The following is a 13,753-nucleotide window of genomic DNA, read 5'->3' as shown; positions in this document are numbered from 1 at the left end:
AGACATGAAGAGCAGAGTGGAACTAATACATAGTGACAGTGAGCCAGTTCACACATGTCAGGCTCACTAAGGGTTATTTAACTCACAATGAGCTGTATGCAGCCACCATGATAAACATGCAACTCCCAATGGGGTTGCAGCATATTGTCCGAACCAAGCCAGTGTGGGTTATTCGAGGGTTAAACAACCCTTGCTTAACTCTAATACAAACCGGAGTTATGTGAGGGTTGTTTAACCTTCAAATGACCCATGGTGGCTGGATTTCAATGGCATGACGCAACCCCATCGGTGGTTGCATATTCATAATGGCAGCTCAATACACCTGGCATGCCTGATGGATCATCATGGATTAAATAACCCATGGTGAGCATGGTATGTCATGTAAACTGGCCCAGTAAAACTGGAGTGCAGACCTTGCATTGCGCAGGGAGTTGGACTAAATGATCTTCGATGATCCTATTACAGTCTCTGCATTAAATGGACTCCTACGGAGAAAGAGACTATATCCTGAATCACCCAACTCTTAAAGCATTGATCCTTCTGGAGCAGCAGCTCAAACCTGTTTTTTGTACCCCATGACAGAATGCCACCGCTTGGAGAAGACGATCACGGAAGGAAGCCATTGTGAACACTGATGCTCTAAAAGCATTAGCACTCGCTCTCATTCATCATCCAGAACACACAGGTGGGGGACGCATCTAACATGCTCCCATCCACATTCCCAAGTTCCATTACAAATAATGGGGAGCAGTTGCGGACTGATGCACTTGCAACCAACCCATGGGTACGTGTTGCTGAAGCCTCAGCTTTAGATGCAGATGGAAACCAAGATAGGACGGCTTCAACGTTTTTCTCTCCCATCTCCATCGTAGGGCATCGTATCTCATATTTTCCGTTTAAGTAACTGACCTACTTAAATTACAATAGCATAGATTCTGATCTGAAATTAGAGACTCAAGGCTCAGTGAAATGTATGTTGCGAACACCAGCCAACATTCTGCACTGTATGCAGTCACATACGGTTGGAATAAAAAAAAGGGTCTTGTCAGTCATTACAGTCCAAGAGACAATTTAATCACTTGTGAGAATGGGTAATATTTATATTTACTGTACAGTTGTCCAGGCAGGGGGTTAAGAGTTTTTATTTAGAAGTGAGGCATTTCATGCAGCGCCCAGCCTGCCAGCCTAGCTGAACGTGGTCTTTACTGTAGGCAACAAGCAATCTGATGAAGGCAGGAGGATACCTACATACCTATGCATCTAAATTTAGCAACGTATTTTGAGAAGTGTTTGGGCTATGCAGACGAGTTTGGCACCTACATGTCTAGGTCTTAGCTGTAGGAAGATTTTGTGGAAAGAGAAAATAAAAAAGGGGAAATAGTAACGCTATCATCAGCAACTAATTTTAGCAGATGTGGGGGGTGGACCTTTCCCTCTTCCACATCTCTAAGTAGTCCTCTACACAGGCCTTAGCTAGACCTACCTGCTATCCCGCGACAGAGGAGGGAAGATCTCGCGTTGTGTTTAACGCGAGATCCCTCCTCTGTTTACACGCGACGACATCAGAAGGAGAGGTGTCGCGCCCGCCATTTTTTTTAGTTTTAAAGGGCAAGCAGTGCACGAATGCTCGTGTGCAAAAGGTAAGTCCTTTTTTAAATTCATATTATTTTCCCCACTCCCCCCACCCTACCCCAAATGGGTACAGCTCCTGGCTCCTCGTGAGGAATCGCGTGGAGCTGGGTCAACCCATGGCAACCGGCCACATGTTCCACGTTCTTGGGCTCAGCCCGGGACTGCGGAAAAACCGGGGCCAAAGGGGAGGGCTGTATCCCAGGATCCCCGGGATGCACAGAGACAATCCCGGGGTTCGCCCTAGGATAAAGCCCCGTCTAGCTATGGCCACGGCCACATTTTGGAGAGAAAAAGTACCAGCAATTGTTACAAAACTGAAAATGTCAATAGGCACTGCATAAAGTGCTCTTAATATCATACTAAAAGAAAGAAAGAAAGCCCTACAAATCTCAATGGAGCTTCACCCAATATAGACATTACTTTGCACAAGTACCATACATTGGTTACTTATATTATTTATGTTATTAGGCATATATGTTAATGTATTATATATTTCTGTTCCAAAATGTATATTTACGGCTCAAGTAAAATAGGCTAAAAGGTGATCGAACTCCGAATTCAAGAAAATAACTAAAAACATTTGGTGAAAGAACTGGTAATTCACAATGGTGGCATTTATATACACAAACTGCCACAGCTTGCAATGTTTTTTTTTTAAATTGTAGAATAAAATAACTTGTTTTATTACAGGTGTTCGAATAAACAGAACTACAGCTCCATCTTCTGCACTAGTGATGAGCAACCCACTGCAACCCCAGTTCAATTTGTAACTGGGCTCAGCAAAATAAGCTATTTATTTTCCAAGGAAAAAGGAAGAAAAGGTAAATAGCTAAGTTTATTCTGTGCCAACTGCAAATCAGAGCAGGATACCAACAGGCTCGTGCAATGGGGTCTGATCCCCCTCCCCTCCCCTTGATCCCCATAACAGGGTCCAGAGGACCATCCCAATTGTCTTACTCAGACAAACATTGTGAAACAACATGCATCATACTTACTTTCGGAGAACTGCAATTTCATTCTCTATGCTGCTTTCCTTTCCTTTCAGGGCTTTCTTTGGGATGCACTTGACTGCAAATAGTTTTCCAGTAGTCCTGTTTTCAGCCAAAACTACTTCAGAGAATGCACCACTGGAAGAAAAAAATAAAGAAAAGGAAAAATGTATTTCAGAATGTATTCCTTTGGGAGTTGCTGTTCTGCAGTGGAAGTGCACAGTATTAACGTTTTTCATCTACTCATAGTTTGATCCTATGGTCTGCTCTGCAATTTATTTATTAATTTTAACTGGATGGGGTCATGGACTGTTGAAGTGGTGCCATGGCATGAGTTTTCAAGTCACACCGGTGCAGCAAAACACCCGGGATATTGCACGGTTTGTATGAATCAAATGTGAGTGCAGAAGGAATATGGCTGCAGAAGAATGGAGGAGTGGAACTGCACTGGCTGCCTATTCGCTACCAGGTCAGATTTAAGGTTCTTGTACTTATTTATTTATTTATTTATTTATTACACTTATATACCGCTCCCATAGCCAGGGCTCTCTGGGTGGTTTACAGAAATTCTAAAATTGAGATAAAAACAAGTATACAAAATTTTAAACTCTAAAACACAGAACATACACACATAAAGCATTAAAACATGTGGGTGATTAAGATGTGCCGCCATATGCCTGGGCAAAGAGGAAAGTCTTAACCTGGCGCCGGAAAGATAGCAGCATTGGTGCCAGGCGAGCCTCGTCAGGGAGATAGTTCCAGAGTCTGGGGGCCACCACTGAAAAGGCCCTATCCCTCGTTGCCACACTCCGAGCCTCTCTCGGAGTAAGCACCCGGAGGAGGACCTTAGATGTTGAACGCAGTGACCAGGTATATTCATGTCGGGAGAGGCGTTCCGTCAGGTATTGTGGTGTACAAAGCCCTAAACAACTTGGGACCAGGATACCTGAGAGAGTGCCTTCTCTCCTACCAACCTGCCCGGTCACTGAGGTCATCCGAGGGCCTGCTCCTGGTGGCTCCACATAAACTCATCCTCCAATTGGAGTCCACCAGGGAAGAGCCTTCAGCATGGTGGCTCCCCTCCTATGGAATTCCCTGCCTCTGGAGGTCAGGCGGGCGCCAACTTTGTATTCCTTTCGGCACCTCTTGAAAACGTCATTGTTCCAGGCAGCCTTTCCTTAATGACCAGACACGGTTTACTGTACATTTTGCTTCTTTTGAAATCTATTTTAAAGTGTTTTATTCTGTTTTTATTTTATCTTGTGCACAGCTCCGAAATTGCCAATGGGGAGCGGTATATAAATATTGTAAATAAATAAATGTTTCTGAACACCTTTTGTCAGTTGCCTGGGACAGACAGTGGGAGTTTGTGGCACTTTTGCCTCTAGCTGCCTTGTTGGTGGCATATTCTACTCCATTTGGCCTCTCCTGTGCTGTGTGGATGCCTCCTACCTGGCTCAGTAGGCCCAAGGTAAAAACTACATCAAAACCAGAGGGCTGCATATTTGCTAATAGGTGCACTACAGAGGTGCATTCCCACACTTTGGAGTTGATTTACATCACACTACCCAAAAATGTTGCCCATCACAGTTTTATATGATATGGCCCATAGGTATGCTGCAGTGTTACCAGAGCAGCCTTGCTCATAAATCCAGAAAAATTACCACCTACTACAGCCTGCCTGCCCACCTAAGGATTTCTAGCACATGGGCAGCCTGACAGTAAAGGAACAGCTGTTCTTCCACTGTACAACCTAGATCACCTGGAGGAAAGTCTTACATGAACTCCTGTCAGAGTGTGAGACTCTCAGATGTACACTTTAACCTGTGCTTGGCCAATCTGGTTAAAATGGTTGCTATATTTTAGTTATTTGCGTAAATCCCGTCTAGGCCTCTTTTTATTTATTTATTTATTTATTTACTACATTTCTATACCGTTCAATAGCCGAAGCTCTCAGGGCGGGGTTCACCAAAACATGAACCCAAATTTCTGTCAAGATCTCATTATCTAACTAACAACATTCTGACAATGGCTTCCTTTGCCCTATTTATATTTGCTACATCCTGTAAGGGATTTTCTTTTCATGATTAAGCTTTGCCCTTCTCAATTCACACAGTTCTAGTGACACAACAGCAGTTTGCGATCTAGCACTTGCTTCCTTGGAAGCATTTGGATGGAATGAATCATCAGCTGAGCAAAATGCGTGACTGAATGGAGGAAGAGAACAAGAATAGGGAGTGGTGATTAGATGAAAGAATTCTTCCATTGACATGGGCGTAAATGGTAGTTTTGTTTATTTCTTTGTATCTACTGTCAAAGCTATAAGTCATAACATATCACATAAATGTGAGGTGTGCATAGATACATAGGAAGTTGCCTTATACTGAGTCCATGAGGCAGCGGCTCTCAAGGATTTCACGCAGGATTCTTTCTTTGCCCGACCTGGAGAAAGCAGGGATCGAACCTGGAACCTTCCGCATGCAAAGCATGTGCTCTATGACACTGAGCCATGACCTTTGTGAATTGCAGTTTCCTAGTCAGCACAGCCAATGGATGGCCACAAGCTGCCTGCCCCGGTTATAAATTATAATCATATCTCCAAAACAAAACAAAAAACAATAAAAATTTCCAGCACATTTTTTTCATCTTTATGGGAATCAACTCCGTAACTATTGAAGGATCATGCAGCACAATCCTAAAGAAGTCTCACATGTGAGCCCCACTGAGTTCAATGCGATTTAGTCCCTGAAAAGTGTACTTATGATAAGCACATTCACTTGAGAGCAAGGCCATTTCTACACCGGCCTTTTCCCCTGGGCGTCCAAATGACACACAGGGACTCCTGAGGGCAGGGGGGGGGGGGGACAGGCACGGGTTTTCCCAGGAATAAAGAAACCCTGGGAAAACCCAATTCTTCCAGTGGTCCAGTGGTGTGGGTGCCCATCCCAGTTTTTACCCTCCTCCCCATGAGTAGTGAGGCTCAGCAGAGGGAAGGAGCCGCACCGGGGGAAGTCCAGGGACATTGGGAGTGGGGTGGGGCACAGGGTCAGACCTCCTTAACTATAACAATGTATCACATCCTTCCTCAACCTGTTGCCATGCTGGTTAAAGATGATGGGATCTGTAGTACAAAATGTATCTGAAGGGCAACAAGTTGGGAAAAGCTGAACTACTGTCACCCTCCCTGAGCCCTTTCAATTATGATTGCCACTTCTAAAAAAAAATAATCTAGCCCTGTTCCTGTGCCTTTTTAATATATATCACATGAAACTTTAAAAGAAGGTTACTAACAGTTTACAAAATAATATAAGTTAGAAGGAAGGAAGTGAGGCAGGTGGCTACTAGGAGGAGGGCTTTCTCTGCTGTGGCACCCCATCTGTGGAACGAGCTCCCCAGAGAGGTTCGCTTGGCGCCTACATTGTTTTCTTTTCGTCGCCGGCTGAAGACCTTTTTATTTTCTCAGTATTTTAACACCTAATTTAACTTAAATTTAAACTCTGCTGTTTTAATCTCATATTTGAACCTATATCACTTTTTGCTGTGTGGTTTTATCCTGGTTGTGCTTTTTATATTGTATTTTGTATTTGTGTTTTTAAATTGTTGGTTGTTTTATTATGCTGTTCATGGTTTTGGTTTTTGTGAACCGCCCAAAGAGCTTCGGCTATTGGGCGGTATAGAAATGAAATGAAATTAATAAATAAATAAATAAATAAATAAATAAATAGAATTAAAGTACTGGAATGTCTTATTAAATAGTTTCCCAGTATAAAGACATATAAGAAATATAAGAATAGGAATAATCAAGTTTAAGTTACTATTTCCAAAATATCATAGAACCATTAAATCATGGTTACCAAAAACATATGGGCAGACGTGAAATATATCATTCCAGTGATTTGTGACTAGAGCAACATTTCTATAAACTTGTTCATTTGTGCCCTATTTTTACCTCTTCAAAAATATGTTGGTTTCAATTACAATATTATTTCCCATATCTTTTAGTAAGCAGTCAGAAATTTGAGGAGCTGACTTTTTTTTAAGCATTTGAGATAAAGGGGAAAGCTCACATAATTAACTTATAAGTGCTAAACTGTGATAAAGGCACAGGTACAACACACACACACACATACCTGAGTTTCTATGCCTTTAGCAATAGTCAGGCTCATAGAAGGTAATCTGATGAGCTTTTCCCTCTCACTTTACCTTTAATTAAAATATTATGTGAATCAGGTTGTTCATAATGGAACAGGAAAGGAGCCAGTAAAAAGTTGGCAACATTTTTTGATAAGTGAGTTTATACAGTTAGATCTGGGCTGGCTAGCTGGCAACTCTTGGGATAGCTAACTGCCAAAATATATCCCCGTAGAGTAATTCTTCGGGCTCTTGGTACTCCTACCCACGTTTAATCAAGGTATATTAAAAAGTTTGTCCACAATTTCACATTTTGTATTTGCAGCATTTCTCTCTCCCCCCCCCCCCCTCGCCCACACTCTCTTCCCCAAACTGCACTTTTTCTTTTGGCTTTGAACTGCCAAGACCTACAATATTCTAAAAGCACAAATATCAATTCTAGACTCCAAGATCCATATTCTTGGAACATTCCAGATGTAACCAGATTGTTTTACAGTTGACAGTGGCAAGACATTCCTGGTGCAGCATTTTACAAGGGTCAGTTCTCTTGCGAGAAGAGACCATTAAAGATCTATGGCCTTATTCCAGTTTATTTGTTTACAAAACAAATGTTGATCATGAGAGCGCTGGAAAGCACACAGATGGCGATAATCTGTAAAGCAAACCCAATTCACCCCTACATCACATCCCTTTCAGCTTTCCCAGGCTGCTTCTGCCAGTCCATTGCAAAAACTCAAGACTTTTCTCCTTTTCTAGCTACGTTGTTTTCTCCCACTTGCCACCCAAGCAGATGGGACATATCTAATAGCAAGTAGCCACCAGCCATCAAAAGCCATTAAAGAAACATATTGAGTTATTAGTTATAGAAAAGCCCTGATATAGTTATCTCATATAGTTATAGAAAAGCCCTGATATAGTTGTCTCATTACTTGACTGGAGTAATTACCTCATATTCTCCCAGTGAGTTCTGATCAACTAGTATTTGTGTTTCTAGTATTAATTATTTGCTGAATCTAACAGAGCTGATGGGGCTGGGGAGAGGGAGAGAGAGAGAGAGAGAGAGAGAGGCCATGGCTAGACCAGGCCTATATCCCGGGATTGTCCTGAGATCACCCCTGTACATCCAAATGACACGCAGGGGAGCCCGGTAGCAGGCAGGGATGACCCCTCCATTTGCCTGGGATAATCCTTAGGTCTAGCTAAGGCCAGAGAGAGAGAGAGAGAGAGAGAGAGAGAGAGAGAGAGAGAGAGAGAGAGAGAGAGAGAGAGGCCATGGCTAGACCAGGCCTATATCCCGGGATTGTCCTGAGATCATCCCTGTACATCCAAATGACACGCAGGGGAGCCCGGTAGCAGGCAGGGATGACCCCTCCATTTGCCTGGGATAATCCTTAGGTCTAGCTAAGGCCAGAGAGAGAGAGAGAGAAGCTGCTGTCTAGCCTGCCATCAACACTGACAGTTCCAAAACATACTTTAGAAGTTTTACACACCAGTAGAATGTGCAGTAGCAATTGGGTCCATCAGCTTGTTTGAGCATTTCTGAAAGTGTTGATAACTGGAACACAAGTTCTTTCTGGATTAAAGTGAGAGGTATCTTTGAGCCTCAGAGATTTTCTTGTTCATATCCCAAAACAATGGACAGGCACCCTCTGTATAACTGCAGGACGTTCTACTGACCTCCTGAGCACCACATCCTCCACCCTTTGGCCCAGTCAGTCCATCTTCTGGGGCCCTTTCTACACCTAAGGATTAACCCAGGAAAATGGAGGGATCGTCCCTGCCTGCTCCTGGGATCCCGAGTGTGTGTCATTTGGATGCACAGGGATGATCCTGGGACAATCCCCGGGGGAAAGGCAGGTGTAGAAACAGTCTGGGATGTGAGTGTGCTTTCTGGGGAATGGTGAGGATTCTAGGATTCCCTTCTCTCTGTCAGGTCAGGTTACGTCAGGACATTGTGGAGCATCTTTGTTCCTTCTCTTGGGATCCTGTTACTACCCAAATATTGGGAGAGCAAGGGAAGACAAATGCTCTGAAGGGCAAAGAGCAGTGAATGCATTAACCGTTCAAAATAGGTGTCAGCTCCACTTGTGGCACGTAATTTGGAAACCAGTGGCTTAAACTTACACAACCACACACTGTTGGGTTTGGGGGGGTCATTTAAAGCTGTGCCCATTCACACACTTATGGAATCGTTAGCATGATAGGTGCCTCTTCTTGTTGCCCCACCCAAAACTCACATACCTGCCCACTTTCCTTCTTTCTCCCCTCCATGCCTTTACCATTTTTTAAACTATTAGACGTTCAAAACTTCTGAATCCTCCCCTTCAGCACCTTCAGATCCAAGACTCAAACTGGCTGAAAGGAATTAAGACACTTTTCTTGTTTGGATTTTTTACTGTCCAACACTTGTGGACAGGGTTTAGCCCGGTGCGAGCCCCAGCCCGGCCCCTGTGCATCCAGATGACGCACAGGGGATCCCAGGGTCAGGCAGGGATCAACCCTCCCTTGGCCTGGGATAACCAGCACTGGTTGTGGCCCGGTATTTCCTGAGACCGCGGGCGTGTAGCCTGTTCCGCCGCTTTTCCTGGCTACCACATTTACTTGCGAGTTGCCAGGAAAAGTGGCGGACGGCGCGCAGCACTACACAGGAGTGCTGCGGCCATCAGGACAAGGTAGGGAGATGGTGGGGGGGGGAAATGGAGCCAGGGTGAGGAGAAGGGGGGAAACAGAGCCGGGGGGATGGGGGGATCGGAGATTGAGGGAGGGCGGGGGGGATTGCGGCCAGAGGGGGGAATCGGGGGCAGGGGGGAGCGTGGAATCCTTTTTTTTAAAAAAACTACCTTTATCATTGGTGTGCTCCTGCGCACATGGCCCCTTTAAGTTCCCAAACAAAATGGCTGACGCGACGGGGCTTTCCTTTACCCCATCGCGTCGACGTGTGGATAGGAGCGACAGCCTGCGCTACTTCTAGCGCGGGCTGGCCCCTCCACACGCCCGGATTTTAAGGTAGGTCTAGCAAGGCCCATAGTCTACAATAATTCTGTTCCTCCTTTCTTCCTAGTAAACCAGTGTACGTTGCAACTGCTTCACTCATTATGTTTCTAAGACGCAGATCTAAAATATTTTAAGTACCACCGAAAAAAATGCACACGAATGGGATAAACATTTTCATCACACGAGTAAACCGATCAGGGAGAGAGCCAACATTGGCGGCATCTTCCTGCTTAGTGAACATTTACCATCATTGGTCTTTGCTTGAAACGGCCCTTTGTTTCTCCCTTATGTTCTAGAGGGCATTTTCCAACTCTTGCCCATCAGGAAATCAGCCATGGTCAAGTCACCTCTGAAGAAATGATTGTTCCTTTAGCATGTCAACATTTGAATCAACTATGACAACTTGGTTCTGTAGTCTTAAATTTGGACTCCTTCCACTCCCTGCTCAGGAAAACTTTTTCTATGATCTTGAGGTTAAATTAAGTTAGGGTATAATAACCCCTAGAGTAGACTACTTATTCTTATTAATCAGGCCTTCTGCTCCTCCAGATCTGTTCAGAACCCACTGTTTCAACCATTGTAGGTTATTCTAACCTGCTGCTTCCACTTCCCTCTCCTTCACCCTCTATCATGGTGGGCAGAAGATAGATCTCCAGATGTTTTGGATTTCAACTCCCAGAAGCTCCTGCCAGTATGGCCAATGGTCAGTAATACTGAAGTTGAAACATTTGGAGATTTACTTTCTGCCCACCATATAAATATTTGCCTAGCTCTTTCACAGAACCTCTTTTGAACCAAAGATCTGCCCATTCTGTTTCATCCGATACTTGATAACTTGAACTCTCTCCCAGCCTCTGATTTTTGCTACTACTTTGTAAAACCATACATCTCTGCCCCACCCATAGTCCAGCCAATGTTATCAATTTCAGTAGCAAGTCCCACTTTTCTACCAGGACTTACTTCCAGGCAAGTGTGCACAGGGCTGCAGCCGTAGCTAGCCTGGGACTCCACTAAATATGGAGCTACTTTTGTGTTCTGTACACAGAGGTGGATGTAGTGCCTCTGTCACATAAAGTCAACAATACTGAATATTTTACATCTCCTCACTCTATGCAAATATTATTCATTATGCACAGTTGACATTACAAATGTACTATCAGTGGTGCCATTTTGTATTTTGGTCGCAGAGGGCAAAACTAAATGTTCTGTCTAGAATGCATTGCAAAGCTATGCATACTAGTTTTCTTTACCTCTATGTAAACATGTGCGGCCTAAATTCAGATCGGGAATACAGTGCTCTAGGAGACGGGGGTTAAACTTTTCCACCCCACCAGTTTTTTTCGTGAAATTACACACACACACACACACACACACACACACGAGTGGATATTTATTTATTTTTATTCCCCCCTCCCCCAGAACTTCATAATACCATGTGGGGCAGGATGACGGTAATATCCACCCCACCCAGTATTTCACAAAAATATTGGGTTGGTTGGAAAGTTTTAAACTGCCATGGTCCTGATCCATATCATGACCACATGCTCTTACATGGAAGTAAAGAAAATTAGCATGCTTAGCTCCACAGAGAGGCTGTTTGTACTACACAACAGCCCACGTCAGTTATTTAACCCATGTGCAGGGCTGCATGCGGCTGCCATTTTGAATACGCAACCCCTGCTTAGGAGTTGTCATGTTGTGCGAATCTGGCAAATGTGGATTATGTGAGGGTTAAACAAACCTTGCATAACCCCCACCCTCTGTTTAGGGTTATATTGGGGTTATTCAACCTTAATATAACCCTATGCTTGCCAAGTTCACAGGAAAACACCTCCAAGCGGGGCTAGATGTACAACTTGCTGCCTGTGGGTGCCACAACTTGGCATGGATTAAATAACCCATGACGAGCCACAGTATGGCCTTTGCTAGACCTACCTGTAAATCCGGGCCAGACCAGGGGAGATCCTGCGATGCAAATATCGTAGGATCTCGCCCTAGTCTACATGTGAGGCGTGCCTGCCATTTATTTATTTATTTTACTGAAGGGGATGGATGCGCAGGAGCGCTCCTGCACGAAAGTGAGTATGTTTTTTTTTAAAAAAAAACTTCCCCAAACTCCCCCTGTCCCCAATTTCTCCCCTTCTGTGGCCCTGATCTCTCCCCAATCTCTCCCATTCCGTGGCCCCGATCTGCCCCCCAGTCCCCGATGGGCGCAGCACTCCTCAGGAGTGCTGCGCCCCATCCTCAGCTCCTGACTCCTCATGAGTAATTGCAAGGAGCCAGGAAAACCGCTTGTTAGAGGCGCCACACGCCTGCGGTCTCGGGCTCAAGACCACGGAAAATATCGGGCTAAAAATGGTGCCCGTTATCCCGGGCCAAGGGAGAGTTGATCCCTCCCTGAGCCTGGGATCCTTTGTGCGTTATCTGGACGCACAGGGGCGATCCCGGGGTTCACCCTGGGATAAACGCTGGTCTAGCAAAGGCCTATGATGTCCAAACCTGGTCAAAGTGTGCTAGGCAGAAGGTTTAATTTGGCCCAAAGTGGAGCAGTCTGAAAGGCCTTCAGCATGGTCCAGAAACCTGCTTTTGGATACAATGAATCTTAAACATTAAAAGCAACAACCCACCTTTCATTTCATTAGAAGTTGCAAAAGAAGAAGTTGCCACAGGACAGCCCTAGTTTGTGTCCATTTCTAGACTCACTTGTCTATTTTCCTGAGTTCCACCCGAAGTGAATTGTATATAGATTATTTAATCCAGGAATTTATTTTAAAAAAATGGTTTTTTTACTTAACATTTGTATTTAACATTATTTTAAGCTGCCTTTACACATGGAACCCTCATTGGGTCATTGTTCTAGGTGTTATGATGACTGTCCTGATTTGTCTGTTCTCTGAAAACTACATACTTTTCTTATAGTATGACTTTCACTTGGGAAGCTGTTTGAAAGGGCATCTGTAGTAAAACTCAATACAGCTGTACTGAACAGACAGGGTGAAGGAAAGGGGAAGAATTGCCAGATAATGGTATTATTAGGCTTGTGCATTGTGATTGTCCACTTCGAACAATGCCTTCAGATTCTAGTGTGGAGGGCAAGTGCTAACCATAGACCAAAGATCACAGCAAATGATGGTTAGCATTCAATAGGATCCAGAGAGGCAACCACATAGCAGAGGAGAGGAGAGAATCAAGACGCCCACAGCTTGACTTTGATTCTTCAAACCATGTCATAGAGGCATTGGCCAGTCAACACGCCAGTATTTAAAGAGGATGTTCAGTGTATAGAACAGATGCAAATCTAGCAAATACCTACCTGCTGCCAAACAATGCTTCCCTCTTTTCCTTCTCCTTGCACTTCCAGTACAGTAGTACTGAATTGCACTGAAGTGCAAAAGCAGCATTTGTCATTCTCTGCTTTGGAAAGGCATTTGAGCATTTCGCCTCTATTCCTGTCATTATTGCTGTCAAGCATTTTCTTCCCTGCAGGCCACTGATCAGAGTTTATTAAATCACTGATTTAAAATACTGGAAGCCCTATTCACACACTGGCCCCATTCAGAAGACACCTTAAACCACGGCTTTAACCACAGTGGTTAAGCCAGAAAGCCGGGCCGTGTTCAGAAGACACCTTAAACCATGGCTTTAAGCATGGTGAATTAGGCTTTTTGCTTTAGTCACTGTGGTTAAAGCCACGGTTTAAGGTGTCTTCTGAACTCACCCTGGCTTTCTAGCTTAACCACCGTGGTTGGAGCTGTGGTTTAAGGTGTCTTCTGGATGGGGCCAATATATCTATGGTGAGTGAAGGCATTATATTCAATGCCTACATGGAATCGACATGTGTACAACTGAATGTGCATGGGGCTCTCTTCATGCTATCAGAAACCCTGCTTTTGCATGTGTACCTACACATGTACAGTGGTACGCATGCAGACTCTATGCAGACATTCAACTGAATGTGCAGAGGTTAAGGACCCTCCCCCTACATATGTGTTCATTACTTTCCAGCC

General features: G+C 44.3%; 1 protein-coding gene across 2 annotated transcripts in view; it reads right to left on the bottom strand.

Annotated features, from left to right (window-relative positions):
- CAMK1D (calcium/calmodulin dependent protein kinase ID) overlaps positions 1–13,753 on the bottom strand; it is a 277,010-nt gene that overhangs the window by 147,840 nt on the left and 115,417 nt on the right. For both annotated transcript variants that reach the window (XM_063134288.1, XM_063134289.1), the window contains exon 2: positions 2,628–2,759. In XM_063134288.1, coding sequence (XP_062990358.1) covers positions 2,628–2,759 — 132 coding nt within the window. The remainder of the gene's footprint in view (positions 1–2,627; positions 2,760–13,753) is intronic.

Source organism: Elgaria multicarinata, chromosome 9 (genome assembly GCF_023053635.1).
Source record: "Elgaria multicarinata webbii isolate HBS135686 ecotype San Diego chromosome 9, rElgMul1.1.pri, whole genome shotgun sequence".
Taxonomy (NCBI): domain Eukaryota; kingdom Metazoa; phylum Chordata; class Lepidosauria; order Squamata; family Anguidae; genus Elgaria; species Elgaria multicarinata.
Note: the sequence above shows the minus strand (reverse complement) of the source record. Positions and strands in the feature narration are given on the sequence as shown.